Source organism: Hakea prostrata, chromosome 5, assembly GCF_041222555.1.
Source record: "Hakea prostrata isolate BN-2017 chromosome 5, UWA_Hpros_2, whole genome shotgun sequence".
In the NCBI taxonomy this organism is placed as follows: domain Eukaryota; kingdom Viridiplantae; phylum Streptophyta; class Magnoliopsida; order Proteales; family Proteaceae; genus Hakea; species Hakea prostrata.
Window position 1 is genome coordinate 35,250,985 of NC_142604.1, and position 26,338 is coordinate 35,277,322.

General features: G+C 39.2%; 1 protein-coding gene across 1 annotated transcript; it reads left to right on the forward strand.

The window, feature by feature from the left end:
- The first annotated feature begins 2,036 nt into the window (after positions 1-2,036).
- Positions 2,037-24,027, forward strand: LOC149015871 (Pentatricopeptide repeat (PPR) superfamily protein). Its single transcript, XM_089156199.1, has 2 exons — positions 2,037-5,467; positions 21,663-24,027. The coding sequence occupies exon 1, from the start codon at positions 2,072-2,074 to the stop codon at positions 5,402-5,404; it is 3,333 nt and encodes a 1,110-aa protein (XP_089012325.1). The 5' UTR covers positions 2,037-2,071; the 3' UTR covers positions 5,405-5,467; positions 21,663-24,027.
- The last annotated feature ends 2,311 nt before the right edge of the window (positions 24,028-26,338 follow it).

Sequence of the window (26,338 nt, forward strand, 5' to 3'; positions counted from 1 at the left end):
CCCAAGATAGAATATGCATAGAATGGAAATATTGACTGCCAATATTGTGTATTGAGATGGCTATGATATCAATTAATATGAGAATGTGAGTTGCCAAGATTGCATGCTGAGGTGGCTGAGATCTTCAGCTGGAAGTATTATCTCTTTGAGGGTGATGGACATCCACAATCGATTTATTTATATCATATCTTACTATTTCCCCCCAAATTCAAGTCATTGCCAAAGCTAGTAGTTTGTCTATAATTCAGCATGCAACGAGGGCTAAAGGTAATCTTACACATAGGGATGTCAACGGTGCAGTTTCAGCCCAAAAAACATTCAGCCCAAACACGACCCATTAGCAAAATAATGGTTTCGAGCTGGTTTCAGTTTGGTGCGGTTTGGATTCGGGCTAAGTAATAATTTGGACTAACAATTTATGGTATGCAAGAAAAAGAACAAAAATAAACAGTTGAACATCTTGCAATAAGAGGCAAAATTCAATGGAAAACAAAATTGTTATTGATCAATTTTCATTAAAAAATGAAAAGTCATTCCACGTCATAGAAATTTCACCCATCTTATAGAAATCAAGAACCCGAATAGTAAGTAGTAACATAGAAATTGCAAGTTTATTCCTCAAGCTCAACTGAATAGTCTTTTTGAAACAAATCTCCAAACCAAAAACCTTTTTAAATTCCAACTTGTGCTATGGCCTATGATTGATTGTCTTAAAGTTGGGTTCTTGTTTTGTAAGAATGTTGAATTTTTTTTCCTTCTATAAAATCCGTCTCTTTTTTTGGATTGGTATTTAATTTGATATGCAAAAGAAATATCTCTAGATTGGATAAATATTTACTTAAAACTTAAACAAACTTTCGTACATTCAATTAAACATTTATACTTAATCCTTCTATTTTTCCCTTACAAGTAGTAAAACGACTATTTGATCTTTGAAATCATGTTCAGTTTTTCTATACTAACTACCGAGTGATAATATGATGATTCAAACAATATTCAATGTAAGACTATAAAATGGTTTATAACGGATTGCGGTTTGGTTTCGGACTGGTGCGGGCTTTGCTACCCTCAGCCCAAACATAGCTCAATTAAGGTTCGATTAGGGCCAGTGTGGTTCTGTTTTAAATGTTCAGACTACAAATTGACACCCCTAGAAACACATATCTCGTATTGATGACAGGTAAAATAGAAATTTGGCATTAAGACTGAAATATAATGAAGAGCAAAATGGTTTTTGTACACTAACAACTAAGGGTGTCAATCGGTACAGTTTCGGTAATTCGGTACGGTTTTGGTACGATACCGACTTAGAATACCGGAAACCAAAACTGTACCGTACCAAATTTAAACGGTACGGTATGGTTTTGGTATTTACAAAAACGGTTCGGTACGGTTTCGGTATTAAATCGGTACGGGAAAACGGTTTAAACACAATATCTAGTGTGGTACAATTTTGGTATGAATGAACTTATGCCACTTTTGTTATTATTTCATTAAGATCCTAATGAAATTGTGATCAACCAATCGATAGAATTTGAAATTAACAGAGATAAAGCAAGTAAATTTAATTAATAGAGACAAAACAAGTAAATCTAAGAAGAGGAGTGAATGATGAAACAAAAATTGAAATAGGGAATTAGGGATATGGTAAATGTAAAGTGTTTTAATTGCAAAATTACAATTTATATCTCTTAATTTGGTACGGTACCAATTGATGCGGTTTGATGCATCTGACGGTATGAGTACCTAAAACCGAACCGCATCAAGAAATTGGTTTCGGTATGTACCGTACCGAATTTTGAACGGTACGGTACGCTGCGGTTTTAGACGGCGTGGTTCGGTACGGTTAAACGGTTTCGGTACACAATTGACACCCTTACTAACAACCACATAACACTATTTGAAATAAGGAAGTAACAATAATTTCATAAAGTATAGGATTCGATGTGTAAATTTGTCATAACACAAGGAGTATCGGTAATTATCGGACAATCGACCTGCCGGAGAAATTCACAACGAAACCAGTTTATGTCAGCTGACGCCTTCCGGTTTGGAAGTTCAAGGGATTCGTATGTTTTTTATGAAGGTAGGATTTGTAAGCCTCTTTCGTCTCTCTGAAACTTCCTTCCCCTGTCATCTCTTACTTCAAAACTTAACCATGTCTTCTTCTACCATTTTGGTCAAAACCTTCTCTTCTTCTCCTCCTCGAAACTTACCCGAAGTCGCAACCTTTCAAAACCTTTTGAAAAGAGGTTTTAGTCCTACACTTAAAGCCTTCAACCAATTCCTTGAATTCCTTTCTAGAAACCAAAGATACGAATCTGTTCTTCAAATTTTTTCACAGATGAAACTGAACAAAATAAGCGGCAACTCTCGTACTCACTCAATCGTGGTGCGGGCTTTGCTCGAAGATAGGAGATTTGAAGAAGCTGAGATTTTTTTGATTCAATTGGGAAAAGATGGGTTGCTATCCAGAAATGGTCTGTGGGATTCTCTAATTCAAAGCCTCTGCACAGCTGGAAATAACGCGGAAAAGGCGTTCGCTCTCTTGGGGGATTGGTTAAGAAATCAAGGTAGTCTGCCTTCTTTCTCTACATTTTCTTTGTTGATTCAGAGTTTCAGTTCCCGGGGTGAGATGGATAGAGCTTTGGAGGTATTGGAGATGATGACAGATGAGAAAAATGGACACCTAGTTGATAATTCCGTTTGTAGTTCAATAATTTCAGGGTTTTGTAGAGTTGGAAAACCTGAGCTCGCATTGAAATTTTATGAGAATGTTGAGAAAATTGCAACTTTTCGGCCTAATGTTGTAACATATACGGCTCTTGTGAATGCACTTTGTATAGAAGGTAGAGTTAAGGAGGTTTCTAATTTGGTTTGTAGAATGGAGGAGGAGGGAATCGTTTTAGATGCTGTATTTTACAGTAGTTGGGTTTGTGGGTTTTTTAGCGAGGGGATTTTACAGGAGGCATTTCAGAAGCATAAGATAATGCTGGAGAGTGGAATAAAACCCGATGTAGTTAGTTACACCATTCTCATTGATGGGTTCTCAAAGGAAGGGAATGTGGAAAAGGCAGTTGGTTTCTTAAATGAGATGAAGAAGGTTGGAGTGGAACCTAATTTGGTCACTTATACTGCAGTTATCCGTGGTTTTTGCCAGAAAGGAAAATTGGATGAGGCAGTCAGTTTGTTTAGGAAGTTGGAAGCAATGGGAATTGTAGCAGATGAGGTAACATACACAACCCTGATAGGTGAATTTTGCAGGAAAGGAGATCTTGATCAAGTTTTCTGTTTGCTTGATGAAATGGAGAAGAAGGGGATTATTGCAGGTACTGTCACATACAACACTGTAATTAATGGCTTGTCCAAAGTTGGTAGGACATGTGAAGCAGATGAAATCTCAAAATGCATATCTGGTGATAACTTTACATACAGTACGCTATTACATGGTTATATTGAGGAAAAGAATGTAGAGGGGATCTTGAATACAAAGAGGAGACTGGAAGAGGCTCATGTTCAAATGGATGGTGTCATGTGCAATGTACTAATCAAAGCATTATTTATGACAGGTTTAGTGGAAGATGCTCATATGGTTTTCAAGGAGATGCCAGAGATGGGTTTGCATGCTGATTCTGTTACTTATTACACAATGATTGATGGCTATTGTAAAGTTGGTAAGATCAATGAAGCATTTGAGCTATTTGATGCTTATAGGACTTCATTGTTTCCTGATGTGGAGTGTTATAATTGTATGATTCGTGGGCTTTGCGAGAATGGCATGTTAGATGTGGCAGTAAAAGTACTGAGTGAACTCATTGAGAAAGGTCTGCATCCTGGTAAAGCTACGTATATGATGGTAATAAGGTCGCTATTTAAGCTAGAGAATGGATCTGGGGTTTTGAATTTTCTTTTTGGGCTTCCGAAACTAGAACTGCAAATATATGGTGATATATGTAGTGATGCTCTTTGTTTCTTGTGCAAGAGAGGTTGTGCTGAGGCTGCATTTGATTTGTTTATGATGTTGAAGGGTAAAAACTTTGGTGTGACAAGCAATTGTTACTATTCAATTCTTAAAGGGCTTATTACCAAAGGAAATAATTTTCTTCAACCAGTGATGATGAAAGCATATCTTAAAGATTATGGATGGTCAGAGTTCAGATTTTGCAAGATCCTGGTTCGTTACTTGTGTAAGAAGGATGTGATACTAGCTCGTCGGCTTCTTGATGTGATGAAGAGAAGGGATATGCATGTCCTTGATCCATTCCCAGTTGTTGAAACACTGGTAGAGCAAGGAAGAAATACAGATGCATATAAACTTATCTTGGAAGGTGGCGAACAGACTCTTTTGAACGTAGTTGCTTATTCTATTGTGGTTGATAGACTTTGCAAATCAGGATATCTTAATAGGGCCTTAGATCTTTGTGACATCATGAAAAAGAAAGGAATATCACCTAATATTGTCACTTACAATTCAGTGATTCATGGATTGTGTCAGCAGGGATGTCTTAGTGAAGCACTTAGGCTATTTGATTCATTGGAGAAAGTTAATTTGGTCCCAACATGTATTACTTATGGTACACTTATCAGTGCTCTATCTAAAGAAGGGTTCGTTCTCGATGCCAAGCAGTTGCTTGAGAGGATGGTTCTGAATGGCATTATTCCAAATACACGTGTTTACAACTCACTGATCGATGGATATTGCAAGCTTGGGTCAATGGAAGAGGCCCTGAACCTGCTTCTTGATTTGGAAAACAGTTGCCATCAGCCTGATGCGTTCACCATTAGTGCTGTGATTAATGGTTGTTGCCGTAAAGGTGACATGGAAGGGGCCCTTGGGTTCTACCTTGACTATAAAAGGAAAGGAATCTTACCTGATTTCATTGGTTTCATTTATTTATTAAAAGGGCTTCTTGCTAAGGGAAGGATGGAAGAGGCTAGAAATATATTGAGAGAGATGCTTCAGGTCCAATCTGTTATGGAGCTGATAGATAGAGCTGCCATGGAGATCGAAACAGAATCAATTGGAAATATTCTTGTTTCTTTATGTGAGCAAGGAAGTATTCGAGAAGCCGTTGGTGTCCTTAACGAAATTGGTTCTCTGGTTTACCCTTTTGGGAGGAAACCTGGTGCCATTGGTGAACTGCAAAAACTAGAAGAGCAACAGGAAGACTTGTTTCATAATGTTGTGGAATCTTTGACCTCCACGTCTACTACTGACATGGATTTGGAATTTTTATCTGTGAGAAAAGGAAATGAGGTGGCAGAAAATTTAGCTGCGAAACACTGCTTTTCTGAATTTGATGCTTACTATGCCGTTGTTTCATCCCTCTTTTCAAAGGGAGAGCCACAAAAGGCTAATAGATTTGCAAAAGAAATGATTATGTACTTACAGAAGAGCTCTTGATTAGACTCTCGAAGATTTGTGGACTCCTGGATCAATCTAGAGCTTTTTTTTTCTGAGATTACGGTGAGAATGCCCATATTTATGTGCTATATAGCTTGTTGAACCTCTTATTCTCCGTTTAGTTCATAACTCACTTCAGGAGGTTTGCACAATTTGACGTGGGTAGGAGGACGTTAAAAGAAATCTTTGGCTGCATGGCCCATGAGACATTGGATTCAAATATTGATGCTATATTTACTTCTTCATTCTTTTTGTTGTTGAATTGATGATAGTGTTTCTGTTTCATTACTTGAGGGATAAAATGCCATAAAATGCTACTTGTAACAGAATAGGGGTCACCAACCCGTCCAGGTGTGAAGACTAGTAGCAAAGAGAGAGCAAGATGATTGAGAGAGTTGGCGGACCACAATCGACTTAGTTGATTGTCTATTGGGTAGGTTCATGTATTTATAATATGTCTCACAAAACATAGTTGTAGTCTAAACGGGAAACCTAGTCGGTGAACAGTAGTAACAAATAATTAATAAAGTAGATTACATATACCGTGATTACAATACACCCTGTATCATGGTTAGTTATAACAATTAACAATGTAATTCCTATGTGCTAACTTTAACAACACTCCTGAGGCTGGAGCATACAAGACTCCCATGGCTAACTGAGAACATTCTTCCACTCTTTCTGGAAGGTAGGACAAAATAGAAGATTGATACACAAATCACGATGCTGATCAGCAGAATGAACAAAATGATAATGAATATCCCGATAATGAGTTACAGATAACAGATTGATTAATTGCAAAACCTCTACTTAGGTTTAGTGGTCGGAAAAGCCAAATCTTACAGGACCTGAGAGGCGATCTTAACCACCTTAACTGGGCTGCAGTATGATCTCTATCTCTGTACAGCCTCAACATGGGATCTAGTCATAGTTATTTGGTTCTTGCTTCTTCACCTAACAAGATTGCCAACAATACATGTGCAAAATCCTGTCATAGATCTGTCACAGTCGCCACCAGCCTACTCAGCATTGGTAAATGCACGAGAGAAACATTATGATGAGGCTGATAAATGAGCCCCTTTCTTGGGACCCACTTTAGATACTTCAAGCTACTTCCAGGTGAACCTTTGGTGATTGCATAATCCATCTAGTAATACCAACAACGAAAGATAATGTGACACCTAATAACCTTAGATAATAAAAGTTTCCATACTATTCTCCCATACCAGTGATTATCTTCAAAGGCTTCATTGTTAACTGTCCCAAACTTCTGATTGGAATCCACAGGCATGTCAACTGTTTACAGGCAAGCATACCAGTCTCACTCAAGAGTAACGCATATTTTCATTGTGATTGCCTATTCGATTACAGCTTCATGGTACTTCAATACCAAGGAAATAGTTGAGGGACCCTAGTCTTTTCATCTGAAAATGTTGATGTAGATAAATGTGTATTACTGCAATTCTAGATTCATCATCAATAGATATGGTTCACATCTCCATTTCAGCTTCCTTCTTGACTGCTATGCTTCACCTTTCTCTTCCTTCTAAAGATGTCTTTCCCACAAGTCTTCCATATGTGTTAAACCCCTTGGTGGTTCTTTTTTGTCACCAAGGATCCATTTTAAGATATATATATATATATATATATATATATATATAGTTGAAAGCCAATGGCTACTGGTGCCCCATTGATGTAACCAGGCTCATCAAAACTTGGACAAAAAACCAGGCCCAATTGGCACTCCAAGGAGCTGGCTGAACCCTCAGAAGGGCAATTTGATCATTTCCCCACCCCTTTTGAGCACCAAATGTCCAGTAATATTCAGAATAATTTTAGGTTCCTATATCTACTTTTTGTTTTTCAATTGGATTAGTGTGTAGAGTCCTTGTCTAAGTGGGAGTCCAAAAGGAATCCAATTTTCAAGTAGGATTCCTTCTGGTTTTTGGTTATTTATATTGTGCAAGTTATTAGAAGATCTCTAGAAAACTCCTTGCTAGTTTTGTTCATTAAGTTGTTGAGTTGTAAAGGGAATTGCAACCCAAAGTGGATTCCCTAGTTTGAGTCCAATCAAGTTTCCTAGATTGAGGTCTTAGTCTGCTTCCCTCAAGTATATCTATACAAAGTAAAGCCTCTTATCTTATTGTAATCAAATAAGTTGAAACATTAATGGAAAAATCAGAGACTTGGAGTCGTGGGAAGCAAGCCCACGACCTGGGTTTGAGGGATTAAGAGAGTTTTCCGCAATTATACCTTTCTTCATCTTCTTCAAGCCTGCGGCGGCCCTAGAACCCTCTTCAAGTCGTCTTCATTCAACAGCCCTGCCCCTTTCTGAACAAGTAAGTGTGCTCACAGTCCCCTTCCCTACCCTTTTCCACTCTTCCTCCCCTTCCCCTTCTCCCTACACCTTGTGGCACCCTCCCCCTCTCATCAAACCTTAATTCTTGGAATCTCCAGCCCCTAACCCCATCGCAGCCCTTCTTCCCCTCCCCTAGGACCCCAACCCCCTCCCCTCATCCCCCTCACTCCCCAGCCCTTTTCCCCCCCGTTTCTTCTTCTTTCCCCTTGTGGCAGAATCTGGGATTTCCAGAATTCTGTAATTTCCTGTTAAACACCAAAACCCTAGTAAGTCTAAATCATCAATAAACCCCTATCCCCTATACCCTTAGGACTACATTGCCATCCTCTACCCTAGCTTCTACCCCTACCCTGACCCTAGGAACCCTAGAATCCTTAAAGCCCTTAAAAATTACAGAACCTTGGCTAGGAAATTCTGCAATTACAACTTTATTGAAAACAGAATATCCCTCTTAATCTTCAGACTTAATCCTACCCTAAGGGACAACCCTGAGCCACTCCTCTCAATACCCTAGGATTGGAGTCAACCTAACCCTAGCCACAGGACCTTCAGAGTGAATTGAGTACAGTTTTAGCTGCTGCTCGTTGATATTCCGACCTGGACAGCAAGGATTTAAACCCTACTTGATCTATTGTAAGAATATTAAAGAGATTAGCTGCTGTCCTTGGAGAATTACACTCAAACAGTGAGGTATTAATCCCTGCATTGCCTGCTGCTTTCTTATAAAAGATCGTACTACTGGCCTTGTAATCCAGGGTTACATCACCCATTGGAGGATTGGATCTCAGATGATGCTTTTGTCGATTCTCACATTAATCATGAACAACTCTATGCGGCTGACGGTTTCTTGAATTGGCTGCAAAGATCTGGAAGGCTTTTAAGGAGACTTATTCTCAAGTTGGAAATACAGCTTAGGTTTATCATTTGCAGAAGCAGGTGAATAGCGCTACTCAGCATGAGATGCCCTTGTTATAGAATTATGCGGAGTTACAAAGCATGTCGCAAGATCTTCATTTCTATGAGATGTTTCAGGCTCTAGAAAGAGTTGATGGAGGCCCGTCCAATCAGTAGAGCCCCCCCTTTTGTCTACCACTGCCAATCGTACATTGGTACACCCTATTTCCAGATCTTGAAACACATAATAAGAAGGATAAAATGTTATTTTGCAGTTCATATCACGAGTAAGGCTACTAATAGATAAAAGGTTAGCAAAAAATTTAGAAACGTGTAAAACAGAAGATAGGGTAAGAGATGGTGAACGGATAATGGATCCCTACCTAGAAATAGAAGAATGTGATCCATTAGCAGTTTGAACAACTTGAGTTAAAGAAGCAGAGGAATAAGTATGAAACAAGGAAGATGAGCTTGTCATATGGTTGGTTGCCCTAGAGTCGATTATCCAGGAGGAATATGTAGAATTGACACTATGACAACCAAAAATTCCTGTGGAAGATTGTGGGTCAAGAGAGGGAACAATGGCAGAAGCTATACTCGTATTGGAAGTCAGCACTGGAGATGACACATCAAGTCTAGACATCAACTGGAGAAGGTGCTGGAGCTCGTCTAAGAAAAGAGGTATTGAAATACTTAAGATGTCATAACTGGCTTGGTTTGCAGATGCTTGATTTTTCCCTTATTTCTAATCCTACTTCCTCCACAGGAATTTGTTGATTGTCCATGCAACTTTCAACACTTGTCTTTTGTATGACGTTCTTTTCCATAGTACTTGCACTTCACTGTAGCATGAGAATCACTAGAACCAGATTTATTGCTGTTAGAACCAGCCACATCAGAAGAAGAAAGCTTGATAAGGGTTCCATGAAGATGGCTTGTAAGATCATGAGTACCCACCACTAGAGAAACAGAATGAGATCAGCAAAGATAATTGGACACTTTAAGCTTGGTAGTGGTCATCTGGAAAGGAAAAAATTCATGACCCTAAAAAATAGATGGAAGGGAGGATTTTTAACGCTAGATGTACCAAAAGAGGCGTGGTAACTAGATCAGCCATCATAGGAACCAAAAAAAAACAAAAAATCATGGACTAAGGAAAAGTTTCCTTTCTTTCTCTCTCCCTCTAGCTCTTTTTATATTTATTTATGATGTAGGATGCATGGAGCTGGATGTTTTTTTTCCTGGTTCTAGTTTGGTTGGGTTCAATGGGTTTGTTGTACCTTCGACAGGGAAAAAGAGAAGTCGATTTGTCCATCAAAGGGAAAATAGAAGTCGATGGTGCAGAAGAAGGTTTGATCGTTTGTGCAAAGGAAAAAAAAATTAGGTCAAAGGGTTTAGAGGAAAAAAGTTTAAAAAATGATGAAAAAGGGAGAAGAGGACCTGTTCTTTCTGCAGGTGGCGGAAGTTCAACGGGTCTAGTTGTGAAGAAGAACCAGAATGACGGTTCTAGAAAAAGAGGCGATTTTTTCCCCTTTTTTTATTTTCTTCAATGAATTGCAGGGTTAGGGAAAAAAACAAAGATCGATTCTTCTGAGAAGCAAAAAGACAGAGATGGCGGAAGATGGTTTTGGTCAAGGAAGAAAATTCGACCGAAAGAGGAATTTCGACCTTGCAAAAGGCCGAAATGTCAATGTTTCGATCGAAATTCCGGTCGAAACTGGACACTTTTTTCTGGAAATTGAAACTTCAATTTCGGGCCTCATATGGACTCAAAATGATTTGGATTCTTGCATACTACCTATTTCAAGTATAATAAACACAATGGAACTAGTATTTTGCCAAAAAAAAACCATTGAAAATTTATCATTCAAGTATACTAAAAAATGACTGGTTTTGACGAATGCAAACTGTATTGCATATAGGTATAGAATCATCAACATACATGAATTGTTTGGTAGAATGGTTACATATACAACAAGTCGACAAAATAAAATGACCGACTAGATCAAGTGATGGTGTCTCACATATATTAAGTTGAAGCCTATATATCATATATACATAAAATAAAAATACATAATTTTAGAAAATAATTTTTAAAATTAGAAAATGAAAAAATGGTAGCAAATAATAAAAAGATAAGTAACAAAACACAATTATAGATCATAGTCCTAGTCTAAACATATATTAATTTCAAGGCAATACAAGATCATTTAAGGCATGAACAAATAAAAAATAAAAAAAAGGGGAAGTTTGGAACTGTTGGGTATGGCTTATGCTTTACATTCTATTGTCGCCAAAGTTTCCTTTGTAGCTGTTGTGGCTTAGGAGGTGTTTGGAGGCAAAAAAATGAGTAAAAGAGGTGTTTGAAGGCAAAAGAGTTGTGGAAATTAGGTAAAAATGGGATAGAAATCAAGAAAAACTAAGGAAAAACAAGTTGGAATGTTGAAACGTTCAAAATTTCAGTCAAAATTTTGTCGAAATGATCGAAATTTCGGTCGAAACCTCCGAAATGGTCAAAATCTCCGAAATTTCTGTTGAAATTTGACACTTTTTTTCTGAAATATTTGGAATTTCATTTCTTTTTGAAAAATGCAGACATTTCGACCGAAATTGTTGAAATTTCGGTCGAATTTTCTTCTATGGTTCTGGTTGCAGGTGGCGGAATTGCAGGTTTAATATAACAGGAAGGATTCGATTGAGGGTTTTTGAAGATAAAAACGAGGATCAGTTGGTGATGGAGGCTATTGGTCTGGCAGTTGCAGCAGAGTCTGGTGGAGGATGAACAATGGTGAAAACGGAGAAGACACGATGGAGGCAATTGGGCTGGTCGTTGAAGACTTGCAGCAGACCTAGTGGAGGAAGAAATGATGGTGAAAACAGAGAAGAACCTTTTGCGATGGACAGATGCACAGATGAGTTTTCTGCGATGAACCCCTGTTTTTTCCTTGCGCTCTGCATTGAGAGAGGAGAGAAATTGTTACTCAGTGATGGATCAGAGTTGGCTCTAATACCATGTTGGAAGTGTTGGAGAAATCCTGACTTGGGTCTGAAGTACTTACCAAATATAGAACAAACTAAATCTTCCCAGTGTGAGAATCTTACTAGAAAAATAAAATTCTAGTATATCTCCCCTAAACAAGGAAACCCCAAATATGGAGAGTAAACCTACTATATCTGTATTAGAATATTAGGAAAGCCACCGGACAGCCATGCTACAGGCCATTCTCCCAGCTTTCTACACAATTCCTAGATGTTGGACCAAAAATGCATCTGTTCGCCTCCACTGCCTGTCCTTCTGATCTTGATGGTTATAATTGTGACCCATTGAAATGCGGGTGATGTTGGAAGGAATGCCACAAGATGTAGTTTTGTACATGGTCACCTACTTCCATTGCCTCCCATGGGTTTGGCTGGGGATGAGGATATTGTGGATTAGATTTGGCCTATGCTTACCACACTGGGGCAACACCTCCTATAGCCCATCAAGGGCCAATTCTCATAAGATCAGATGCTTATTGGGCTGCAAGATGTCTAAGCTGGACACCTCATCAGCTGCTTGGTCTTCTATTATGTCTGCCACTTCTTGTTTGGCCTCTTTTGCTTCCAACTTTTTGCAGTCAGGTATGCTTTTATTGGCAACTCTGAATCTCATAGTTCATCATCCTTAGTTAAGGATTCCAGTGCCACATGTCATATGACTGTCTTGCTAGTCGGTTTCTGGCTTTGTTCCCAACTTAGGTAAACGGCAGGTTCGGTAGTTAATGGTTCATTGGTTCATTGTCCTCTATTTGAGGAAAAGGATCAATCTCCTGTTTTCCTTCTCCATTGTTGTCCATTTTGTAAATCTACTGTCAATATAATTTCATTGCTAGCATTACTCAGGATAAATCATAGTATTAAATCTTGTTTTGGAAGGCCATAAAGTTGATGGCTTTTCTTGTAGGACAGGTCCATCCATCCCACATTATGGTAACCCTACAGCTTTCCCAGAGTGGCCTTATTTCAGCTGTATACCCATCAACCTTCTACTTCTATTGGGGCAAATATACATTCATGATCTCCTAAGGGGATGTGCCCTTTATGGCTAGAGCCAGCCTCAGAATTTTTAATGTTTCGAAATCTGATAATAGGGGCCTTGGGAAGTGTTTGATGGGATGGTATTGAATAGTATCCACTTTACTATCATTTCCTTTACAAGTCTTTCATATTTTTCCATGCCCCCTTGATCTTAGGCTACTTTGCACCTTTCGACGTGTGAATTCTGGGAGCCTATTAGAGTATGGGATCAACTCGTGGTGGTACTACTAAGGATGGTGGAGCCAGGTAGCCTAACTCTATGATGTCCTAAAAGATGAGTGAACCCATGTAGCATAATACCTGTTCTGGAAGTACTAGCCCCAGCTACTCCCTCTCTAAATTTATTAGCTTTGGCACTACCACCTAACTTTTTGTCTCTCTTGACCCTTAATGAATGTGGCTTTGCTCCTTTGTGCTTATTGATAATCCCTAGCCTCTGCCTCAGTATCTCTATCATTAAGCACATACATTGGATCATCATTGTCACCACCACCACCACCTCTAACTGAAGGCCTCTTTGCCTTTTTAAGTGCAACCCTTGCTTCTCTCTTTGAACCTTTTTCTCATCCCCTCACTTCATGTAATCATTGACAAGATTGCTACATCAGCATTGACCATATGACGTGACGTGAACACAGATTGACCCCCCGGCCAATCCTAGAGTGGGCCCCAAGGTCCCTCCAAACTAGCTGGCTGTACCCCTATGGAGGGTATTTTCGGCATTTTTCAGCCATATTTAGTTGCTGGAATTTAATTCCAGAAATTCAGTTCTAGTATTAGAGTCCAATTTTCTTAAGAAGTTGTAATTTGAGTTAGTAGTTGAGTAAGAGTCTTAGTCCAGTACATGTCAATTAGAGTTTTAATTAAACGGAATTTAGCATGTGTCATTTAGAGTTTTAAGTTACTTGGGATTTTATTTCAGCATGTGTGAATTAGGGTCCATTAGATCTTTTACTTTTTATTTCAATGGTTGTGATTAATGCGGTCGGATCTAATTTATAAAGGAATCCCACTTAGAGTTAGGGTCTTTTAGTAGGCTATAAGTAGCATATCTTTCTTTGTATTCATTAAGTGTGGATGAATCAAAATTATTGATATTTGCAGCCACGGAAGGTGCAGCAAGGTCCTACTTGAGTAGGATCGTGCAGTTGTTTATATCTCTGAATTCTTTCTTTTCTTCCTGCGATCTAGCAAGCAATCCAGCACACTACAGCAGCTTCCCCCCTTCAAGCCACGTATGCATAACCCTCCCCCACTCCCCTAGGTCAATTGCAACCACTCACCTCCCTCTCCCCTGCAGTATCAGTAACCCAGCCCCCTCCCCTGTTCTGCTCAGCCTTTGAACCCCTCCCCGTTTTGCTGCTGCACCTTGGCAGCAACCCCCAAAGTCCCCTATGGCCCCGGCCAACCTTTCCCCACCTCTCCCCTACCTTACGACACCCCCTTCCAATCCCTTTCAGCCTTCTCTCCCTCCCCCACTGACTTGCGGCACAAAAGAAAAAAAGAAAAACAGAAAAAAGAAAGGAGAAAAGAAAAAGAAAGAAAGAAGGAAAGAGAAGAAATAGAAGAAGAGACAAGAAGGAAAAGAGAAGAAAAGAAATCAGAAAGAAAGATTTCCCTAGGGCTTCATCCTTTCACCCTTTGTTACCCAAATCCCCCAAAGCAAACCATCCCAAGAACATCCCCTAAACCTACCCATACCCAACTGCAGGTTTCCTAGGAAGATTGATTACATCCCATGTTGATTTTGGATATCTCATTGACATCCCCTAGAGTTTTGGGGTAAAACCATAATTTTCCCTTTCCCCTAAATTATCCCCAACCCATCTGAGATGTGATACCAAGCTTCCCACAAAATTTTGAATTGACCCTTTTCATCCCATAATAGTCTTGACCATGGTAGAAGATCTTAGTCGAGATATACAATTTTTTTGTGTCAACTCGATGGGTTTTAGGGTCCCAATTGGGTTGAAACTTAGTATTTAGCCTATTTAAGACTTTTTGAATACATTGGTAGCCTTGGATTTGTCAGAAAACAACCTACGTATGATTTCTAAGTCTACCCATAGTGTGAATCCGAAATGTTGTAAGATTAGGGATGCAATGTTATACAACATCTAATATAGAACCTTTAAGGCATATAATTGAAAATAAAGTGTATTAATGCATCAAGTAACCTAAATGTTATCAAAATTCCATCTATATGAGTACCACAATCTCAATTTTCAAGAATAAAATAATAAAATTATACAACCATTAGAAGTTCTATATAAGTCATTAAATCATAAGTTCATAAGACAAGTAGAGAATGATTGATTTTCCTTCGATGTTGTGGATGTGCTAAAAGTAGTTGCAATTGAAAATCCAGCCAAAATCCACAAAAAGGCAAAAATTGAGAATTCCAGCAAGATCTCGAGCGAGATATCCCAACTCTTTGCTCTCGACCTGCATCCCGTCTCGCCTATGTGAAAAAATGAGATATCTCGCGAGGTCTCGTCAAAATCTCGTGAGATCTCCCACCATGATCTTAGCATCACCCTCTAGCCAAACCCTTAATTTTTGGGAGATTATTCTAGAAAACCTAACCCTAGAATTGGGTTCACACCAACATGGAATCGCTAATATAACATTCTTAACCAGATATTGCTTGAGTTTGGTAGCACTACCTCCCAAAAATATTACTGGTTAGTGGTGACAATAATTGCATTTTATTTTCCTTTTTCTCTCCATCATTTGCCACTCCTTACAACCATGCGACGTAACCTATGTTTACTTAGTGGTCTCTGGCTTTGTTCCCCTTGAGGTAGCCCAAAAGGATGAGGACCAAAAACCCGTAGATGATCAGCAGGGTAAATTGGTTTCAAGAGCTTCGATCACTTGATTCAGGTGTGGCTTACAGTATTAGGGCTTCTTGGAACGGTGTACAAAAGCTGGCTTGGGGGCATAGGCCAAGTTTTTAGAAGCTCTGAACCTTTATTGTTCTTAGTTTCAGATTTAATACTTTAGGGTTAGGGTTTGGTGATTTGGGGCATCAAGGTTAGGGTTTTAAGGGGGCAAACAGGGCTGAAGTGGGGATTGAGTGTTGTTGGTTGTTGGGGGGGGGGGAATTGTGGAACTGCAAGTAGCAGAAATTCCAATGGAGGGTTTGAGAGATATGATAGAGCTATGGGGAAGAAAGGAGGGCTGACTGGGTAGGGGATGAAGAAACAACAGTGAAAGTTGGGTGAAAATGAATGGATCAAAGGCTGACTTGGTAATTACCTATAAACAAGTCTAGTAAGGGGCTAAGATGGAGATGGAGTGATCAAGGCAGATCCAAAGCTCTGCCGAAAGGAGGAATCCCTCAAGTTGAAACCCTAGCTGCTTTCTTAAGTTCTCAACACCACGGTCTATGCTGTTACAAACTCTCACGAATTGTATTCTCAAAACAATGTGATGGAAATCCAATTCTAGGGTTAGGGTTTCTTGGAAGAATTCCCTAAAATTTAGGGTTTGCCCAAAATCTACTAGCAAATAAAAAATAAAAAATAAAAAAATTTATGGGATGTCTATGGGTTTCCAAGAAAGTTGTGGGAAGCTCTTAGGAGAGATATGGGTTGATAGGAAAGTTGTGGGAACTCTTAGGAAAGATATGGGTTGCTCTGATCTTGATGGGAATTGAAAGGAAAGACTGGGGGACAAAATTGGGATACTATGGAATGATAGAGAAAAATTAGGTTTTAACAAAATCTAATTGTGGTGGGATGGGAAAGCATCAGGGTTTGCGAAACCTAAGTGGAAAGGAAGAACTCGAGGCATGGATCTTGGGCAATCTTTCTTTCTTTCTTTCCTTTTACTTCTTTTCTTTTTCTTTTTTCTGTTTTTCCTTTTCTTTTTCTTGTTTCAGATCTGCCACAAGTCAGAGATGAGGGTGGGGAGCAGAGCAATGAAGAAAAGAGAGGGAAAGAGTGAGCTGCAGCATAGGGGAGAGGTAGTGGAGGAGCTGAGAAGGATTGCGGGGGTAGGGGAAGGGTTTTAGGGGATGTCGGGGGTTATGGGAGATAGTGCGAGGGGTGTGACAGCAAGGGGGGAAGGAATTCTGGGTTGCGCAAGCAGGGGAAGGGGTCTGGGATTGCTGCGATCGGTTTAGGAGTGTGTGGGAGGGGATGGGAGCCTGCTGTACTTACTTGGAAGCTGTTGTGATGTCTTGTAGTTGCTGGAGACTGGAAAAGAAGTGCTAGAAGCTCGAAAAAGAACTCTCAATTTCTACTCTACAGTGGCCTCCTCAACAAGGCCACGATCGTTAACTCAAACTCAATTCTTATTCGGTAGTCAGACTTAAAACTTACAATGAAAAGGCTAGGCTATTTATGGCCTACTGAAGACTCAAATCTAATTGGGAATCCTGTATAATTTAGGATCTCCCTTATATAGTTATAATTAATCTCAGCCACACAATTAAAGACTTTAATTAAACTATACAACTAATGGAATCTTCTTGAAAATAGATTCCCCTAAGACACTAGGACTGAAAGGAACTCTTCTTGTAATAAAAGACTTATGAGAGTGTTTCTGTAAAGAAAGACTCCTAAGGACTCAAGAACTCAACTCCGAACTAGAACGAGACTTCTAAACTAAACAAAACTCTTGAACGTTAAGAAATAAAATTCTGAAAATTAAATCAGCAAATATTTAGGGCTGGAATTGACCAAAATACACCTCTAGGAGGGTTCGGCCAGCCCTAGGTGCGCCACTTTGGAGTGGCCTTGGGCCCACTACAGTGTTTTCGCCAAGGGGTAAACCCTTGTTCACATCCCTGTGATTTGTTACAAGCATAGGCTATCTGTTTATAGCCTTATCAATGACTCCTAACAGTACTTTACATCCAATTCATCATCTTCAGTTCCTAGGGAATCGGGCAGAATAGCAGTGTCATGAGGCTCAAAGAGACTGTGCTTGCTCTTCGAATAGAATAACAGCTGTATTCAGACTCTAAAAGGGATAAGTGCAAGTGAACTGAATCATAGGCAAGGGCTTCGATGTAAACCCAGCACCAAATTGGCCTATTTCCCTTTGAAACCAAACCTTGATTGATAAGTATAGGTCTTGGGTGTTTGTTTAATATATTTGTGAGGCAATGAGCATGTTCTACAGGCCCAAAAGTTCAGCATTTAGTCCAAGTAAAGTACAGAAATAGGTTACTTTATTATTAATATTATTATTATCATTTTTTTTGGGGGGGGGAGGGGGGGGTGAATAGTCTTTTAGTTTAAATGATCTAAGTAAGTAAAATTTGCCCAACTTAAGTTATAAAGGTAGGATGGTCTTCTACTTACATTCAATTTTAAGAGTCTAAGTTAGTCAGATTTTGTTTTCCTGGTTTAAGTCAATTTCTAAGTCCTAATTTCGCTAGGACTACTTATGTGAGGCTATGAATAGCCCCCTGTCAACTAGATTAGATTACAGTTGTTTAACAGATTATCTTCCCTTCAAGCTTTGAGTTCTTTTATGTATATTACTACTGCATCTATTGGTATGTCAATGAAGGAGTGAAGTGTTTCTTCGAGGTTCTTGGTGAAGTCTAGCCAAATCTTTGCTATAGTTAAACAAACAACCTTCAAGAAGCTAATCCATTCGATCCAAGCATCTATAAGACTCCTCATCTAGGTATCTAGCAGCCTAAACTCTTTTCCCTTTCTTATATCATGCTTTTTGAATTTTGTTGAATTTTTGGACTTTTCAGGAGACCTAAAATTGAAATTTACACCAATCTAACCATTAGATCTGTCCCAAACTGAGTTAAATCATCCCCTCAACCCCAGTGACCTTAGATCCCAATTTGACCTCATGTTGACTGTCTAGTTTCAAGAAATAAATATTTTCTTGAATTTTCGTACTTCTTAAAACCCCCAAAACAAGAACCTCATCTCTTCTAATTTAACCATCCAAACCCAACCAAACTTGGGGGATCATATCCTTATTTTATCAGCTACATCCCTGCCAAGTTTTAACCCTTTCGATTACGTATAGACCTCAGTTCCTTACTTATAAAATATTCATAACATATCTCTAAGATCAACAACAACAATCAATTGAGGCTTCAATCAATTGAGTCTACATCAAGTTCAGCCTTAGAAAGCTTTTGAGTTGAGAAGTCATAAGGATTTCAATCAGATTAACAAGATGGGGTTGGGGGGGGGGGGGGAATGCATGCTTTACCTAACACAACCTTTGTCAAGATGCCGTAGAACCCCCCCCCCCGGCCTTTTGGAGTCCCCATGGTATTTATAGGCCAGAGGAGTTTTTTCCCATGGCACCTCCAAACTAAAATCTGGGGTCCACAGCGCCTAGATAAATGTCATGCCATTATGGGGAAAATCCTTACTGTGTTGTGGGAAAGAACATTCCATGGACTCTTTGAAGGCCTTCAAGGTGTTCTAGCTCACAGCATTGTTGGTGAGTCCTACGATGTTGTGGAGAAGGAACTTATAGATTTCTATCTCACGTGGAGTAGTTTGACCATGTTTGGCCAAATACATGTTCCCTAAGGCTCATCTTGTTTGGTCCCAAGTCTACCTTGAGGTCCTAGCATTGTTCCTAGGTTTTTGGGGATGTGCAGAATTAAAGTTCCGACCAAAAAAGGAAGGGAATGATTTGAGACGGACCAGTATCCATTTGTGTTCAGCTTTGTCTTGATCATTGTGGGACAATGGCCAATTTCAGTGTCTACAATGTGTATTGCATTCTTATATATTTGAAATGTAGTCTAGGAAAATGACTGTTGCTACCTTTTTCCCTTAAAAAGTCAAATTATGAGGGAACCACAATGTTAATGTACATCAACACTCCCTGGCACGAGCAGGCTGAGATTGTTCAATCCTTGTATGTAGAGCTCTGCAGATAGATAATAAATGCTTGGAAAACTCTTCTGATGCACTTCCTAGGAGTTCAGCCCTTGACCTCCATTCTTTGTTAGCATGTTAGTTACTGTTTCACCTTGAAGTCGGAACCGTTAGGAAAGGGCTGTGTCAGTGATACATCAACATGTTGATCGGTAGACATGACCACTTGAGAATTGAGGGTACACTAATGTTGGTTGCACAAGCTTTGTTAATGGTGAAGGTCTGAATTATGATACTGTAGTTTTGTTGGTCAGAACAGGTCAAGCATAGAGAAAAGAGTTCAAGCCATGGTACATGGAGTATGTGGACTATTATGGTTGCTGACACTTGGTTGAGAATTAGTGGTTGAGACTATGGGCACCATGTGGCCATACAGTGATAAGAAGGCCTCCATTACCATAATCCATAATCCTGTTCAATATGATCATGCACTAATTTTAAAATTGATCTACACTTTACCAAGGGAAAAAATTGACTCTTGTTACATTTCCATGTCATATATTATGACATGAGATCAGCTTGGTGATGTGTACTACAAAGCAATCAACTCAATGCAGTTTACGCCCTCTTGTACTCAAGCAGGCTCAAGGAGTACTAGAAGAACATGTTGTGAGGTTAGAATAGTAAATAGAATGGATATAGGCACGTGTATGCTGTGTTATTAGCAGGGCATTTATGTTTGTTTCTTTTTATCTAACTGTAGTGGTTGGGAGAGGTACCAAAATCTCTCTCAACTCTTTTACTGCAAGTTTTGCAGCGCTATCACCTGTCATTGTGTCATCATTTTGTTTCTTCGTTTCCATTCTCTTGGTTCCTATACATAGCCTTTTGTGTTCAGCCCTATCACCCGTCGTCTTGAGAAGCAGACCGGAAACCTGGATTCCTGTTGCAGCTTCAGTCCTTTGATATCAGTGTTCTGGTGGTTATTTGGATTTCTGATGGAGTGTAATGAAGGGGCCTTCCACTCATCGACCCATCCTTGAAATCCCAGACCAAATAGAGAAGCAATGAAAAGTTAGATGTCGCTCTTCTGCCTCCCTAGTTGGATGGGGGGTTGAAGACAACCAGCTCCTTTTCTATATTATTTCTAAAATTGGCTTCTCATACTGTGCTCACTTATCCTCTGAATCAAATGTTGTCCTTTTATATTGTTTAAATGTCCCCTTGTTTAATAATTCCGAAACCTTTTTATATCCTTTTTCTTTACCTTCCAAGTGACCCATTGAAAGTTCTGGCTAGTTACGGGATTGATTCTTCCATGGCATGCTGATCTATTTAGGCCACTGAATTGCTGCCCTGAGTCACTTTAATTATTCACTAAACTTCTTTTATTGTTGTAGCAAAACAGATTACTCTCAAATGAAATATACCTGCAAGCGTAAAAACTTGTTTAAGGCTAATTTTGTAATTCAGTTACTCAGAACCTGAATCCATAATTCCGTTCTTGCATGAGGAGAGGTGAAGAATGTGAGTCTGGAACTTGCAAGATTTTAATGGTTTTTAAGTTGTCAGTACAGTTATAAAGTTCTCAACAAATTTGCCCAAAAGTACATCATCTTAGCAATGCAGCTTTGCCATGGTCTACATGGCCAATATTGTATTTTTATGTTTTATCCTAAATTTTCTATCTATATTGTTGTTTAGTTCTAGTTTCATGGACACTTTTATGATAATATTCTTCTATTTTTTTTTTGTCTGATAATGACTGTTGCATGAATGAATCAGAAGAAGATACGTCTTATATATTTGTTAGCTTGTTTTATTATATTAGCAGTCACGTGTAACCAAAATCACTTGTGTAAAGTAGGGTTTTCAATTGTCAGTTTTCTGGTTGATACATACACATTCTTAGGCCATTGTGTTGTGGATGCGGTACTGTATCTTTCTTCCATGCTTACAACCATTTATGTGATGTGTGAATGAAGTTGTGTTGAGTGTCTCAATTGAATTAGAGCATGTTACATATACTCTACTCTTATTCAATTTTGAAAGAATACCTTAGGACCAGTTCTCATGTCATCCTTTCTTGGCCTTGCAACAAATACAGGATGCTGTCAGGATGTAATCATTCAAAACCTGAACTGAGCAGCACACTTGTTGATGAAGGCAGGCAGCCACGTGCTTGTAAGTATGTTAGATCTTTTTAAAGCAATGAGATTGCTCCTGGGAGAATACAATGTTTTTCTTTTTAATGGTAAATTGTACCTCAAGTACCCAATCTTTGAAAATTGGCATTTGAAGTGCCTTTTTAGATATTCCAAACTAAGATAATAGTAAATTCCCAAAACCCTCAGAAGTCCTCTTCACATTCTCTCCAGCCACTACTGCCATCTCCATCTCTTCAACCTACAACAGTGCGTTTTCATCCCACACGATGGTGCCCTCCCCTGCTGTTCCTCACCACAATGCTCCCTACACGTTGTCTCTCCCCATTGTCTAGGCATGGGCAGAATCTTGGGAAGATATGAGGGTGGAGGCAGTCACTGGCAGAGCAGCAGGGTAGGGAGGTCGACTTAAAATGGGGTTGTGAGGGATAAATTTGGGAGTTTACATTATTTATGAGTATGACTAATGAGAAGGACAACTCAGATGTCCCACTTTCGGAGATATAGCACCCAAGACAACCTTTCCATAAAACTTAAGCACCTAAGGTGTAATTTACCCTTTTCTAAATTTCATAACAAGTGGTTCGATGCAGGACAACTTGCAAAAAATTCTTGATTCCTGCAAAAGCAATGAGCTTCCAAGTTACAAAGCCAGAAATCACCTAATAATAATTATTTTCTACTGGTTAGCAGTGAGAGGTGTATTTAGTTTTTTTTATTAAGATTTGCATTAATGCTAAAAGCAGTCACATAGGATAAAGTTATAATTGGTAACCTTGGCTGGTGCGGACCATTGGTGATCTGCCATGGTGGGTTCACAGAGAAAACAATAGAAGGATGAGAAGGGGGAAGAGTGATGTTATGTTAACACACACAAACACGGTGAAGGCTGTTCTCTCTCTCAGAGATAGATATGGTATTGCATGCTTATAAGTTACACTTCATTTCAGAGATAGATATGGTATCGCATGCTTATAAGTTACACTTCATTGCATTAAAATAGAAGCCTGCTAAAATTGAAAACTAAGCTATATCTAAGAAGGGAGAACTGCCTGTAATCCTGTTAATCTACCATAATAGAATAAATAAAAATTTGAATCCTAAGTAACTAAGTTATCAGCCCTTGCAAGACCAGAAAACTGGCTTAGGAACCAGCCCTTGGTTTGGGTCTCTAAGTGGATCATGTCAATCAAGCCAGGCTAAGGCTACTGCATGATGAGGTCCTTGAAGTTACCCAAAATTAAGTATATCTGTGCTTATTTAACCAAACCTCCTCAGGTTTTTAGCCTGTTCACTTACCATGCTTCATGCTTTAATTCTCATGAGAGTGACTTTCCCATGAAATAATCATGTTTTCTTCAAGCAAGAGATTAGTGTTATCTATTTAACATGAATGGGGAGACATCATGGATCACTCAAGACCTCAATCTTCTATCTGCATACTTCTGTACCTCTGCCCATGGTTTGGGTCTCTGAAGTGGATCATGTCAATCAAGCCAGGATAAGGCTACTGCATGACGACTCCCTTGAAGTTACCCAAAATTAAGTATATCTGTGCTTATTTAACCAAACCTCCTCAGGTTTTAGCGTGTTCACTTACCATACTTCCTGCTTTAACCTCTTGAGAGTGACTTTCTCATGAAAGAATCTTGTTTTCTTCTTCAAGCAAGAGATTAGTGTTTTCCATTTAACATGAATGGGGAAACATCATGGATCACTCAAGACCTCAATCTTCTATCTGAATACTTCTGTACCTCCAGTGTTGAACATTCATTCCTTTATTTCTACTTCAATCATTAATTACCAAAAATGGTTGATGCTCTTGTTCCCGATGTCATCCAGAAGCTGCTCGTGGTCATTTAAATGGAGATAGCTCAAGAGTATGGCAAGTTGTGGGTGCGGAGAAGGATGTTGACCACCTCTCCTGTACTTGCCATGAAATTCCAGGTTTTGCTCAATTATGCTGAAAAGAAGCAATTCAAGGAAGTTCTAATCTGGCTTTTGATGCAAGATCTGAAAGACATAGTTTATGATAAATTAATAGATATCATTATTCTGATTTCCATGTCATTGTTTATTTAATGATTCATTGATTATCAATATTGAATATGGCTCCTGCTTTACATTCTGTTGTCGACAGACACTTTGGGCCTCAGAGTTCATTTGCAAATTGGGCTTCGATTCCGAATGGCTCACATATTTAAATTTCTATACGGCATTGTAGAATAAATTATAATTAAAAAAAGAGAGCACAAATTACAAAATGTAAAAAAAAGCGGTTATTTTAGCATCTAGGCGGCAAAGCGGTAGTGCCTGAGCAAAAAAGCGGCAAGAAATCAGCCCATTAGTTAATCGGCAACAATTTAAGCGGTTCAAAAACCTCTTTGCCGCCTAGGCGGGCGCTTTGATAACCATGCTATGTGGGGTCATATGGATGCACCATTATGTGTGATGAGTGGACCAGTCTATCAAGGAAGTCTACCATCAATTTTATAATGTATTGTGACAGGAGAAGCATTTTTTTAAAAATATGTGGATGTGATTGGCCAAACAAAAGAGCACAGGTATATACTTGAACTCCTGCAGGATGTTATTGATGAGGTTGGGAAGAAAAATGTGGTGTAGATTGTCATCGACAATGGCTCCAACTTCAAGAAGGAAAGTGAGGTACTGATGAATACACTTGGGTATAATCTCTATTGGACACCTTGTATGGCTCACTGTATCAACCTTATGTTTTAAAGGACATCAGTAAGATCAATATTATCCATACCACAGTGGAGAAGGCCATGCAGGTAACTAATTTCACCTATAATCATAACGTTGCTCTGGATATGATGAGGCGAACATGTGAAAGTGAGTTAGTCTGACCCAAACAATGAGTTCGCCACAAATTTCATCGCCCTTAATAGTATCCAGGAGAGGAAGATTGGCCTTAGAACTATGTTTGCATCAAAGGAGTGGTTTTCTTGGGTTGGATCCAAATAAGTATTTTTTTTTTCTCTCTACTATTTAATTTAACAAGTTCTTAAACATTTATACTATGAATATCTACTATGTAGTATCTATTACTAACTTAATTTGTTTGTAATAATTTAGTACAAATAGTGGGCGCACAACGCAGGTGACAATCTCATTTGATGAGTTTTAGAGGAATGTGACTATTGTGCTGAAGACTTTGGAGCGCATAAATCAAGTTCTTGTGTATGGTTGACTCCTCCAAGGGGGCCCACTATGCCCCACATTTTATGCAGCCCCTGAGCACATTAAGATAGCCATACAAATAGCAAACCCCAGAGGTCACACTGCTTACTTGAATATTGTGCACACTCGATGGACCGCTCATCTAATGCATCCGATGCATAAGGCGGGTAAGTAATTAGTGTGGGTTATTAATTTGTATTGTAGATATTAGTAATTCATTCAATGACAGGTCAAAGTCTTTAACTGTGAGTTTGTGAATTGTGCAGCCTATTATCTCAACCCCAAATATCAGTATAACGAAATTTTGGGGTTGAGGTCAGACCTGCTCAATGCCGTCATGTAGGTTATTTCGAAGTTGGAGCTGAACCCAATGGTCTAATCAAATTGCCACATAGAGATGAGATATCAGGTATTTAGAACTTAGTACTTGCTTTTTATTTTTGAAATAATTTAGCTAACCATCTATACAAATGATTGTAGAAAAAGATGTTTAGGGATGTACTTGGAGTCTTTGGTTAAGATGTTGTACATAATTTATAAAATTATGACCCAGGATAGATGCATGATTATTATTATTATTACATTTTACATATAACTATATAAGTAGGATTGTTTATTAAGCATTAAAGTATTAACTTAATATATTTGTGATAATGTAGCTGAGTGGTGGGTTTTGTATGGGGGCGATGCAAAGAACCTCCAAAGAGTGGTAGTGAAGATCCTCTCCTAGACTTGCTATGCCTCTGGGTGCGAGAAGAACTGGAGTACATTTGACATGATTCACTCCAAGAGGAGGAACATGTTGGGAAGTCAGTGCCTGAATGACCTCGTGCATTGCCACTAAAACATGAGGTTGAAGATAGAGCATGTTAGGAAACATGCTAACCGTGACATGGATAGGGATATCTAGCTCAAAAATATCTTCAAGGTCATTGCAAATGAGCAGCATCCCCTCATTGATAGGTTATTGGATAGGGGTGAGCTGGTGTCAGATCATCGTGGAGGTAAGCCAGACCCATTCATTGCTCAAGCTGCGGGAGTTGATGTAGATGAGTACATGGCATCTCAAGAGGGGTAAGCACATGCACAGGCAGCTGCCGCCACTATTGATGAGGATTGGATGGTGAAGCCTGGCATGCACGAGGATGATCTAGATGACACCCTTGCTCCTAGTCCCAGTAAGACTTGAAGGGATGATGATGATGATGACAATGGTCTTGGTGGAGGTGGAGGAGTACATGAGCGATTATATGTTCCATTATCAAAGACACATCCCCCAGAGAGATACAATAGAGAGACTCAGTACACTCATGCCACCCAGGATGATGATCATTGTGGTCGTCTGACGAGCTACACTTGGCCAGGGAGGGGGGGATGGTCATAAGGGGAGCAGCAACACATACATGGCTATGAT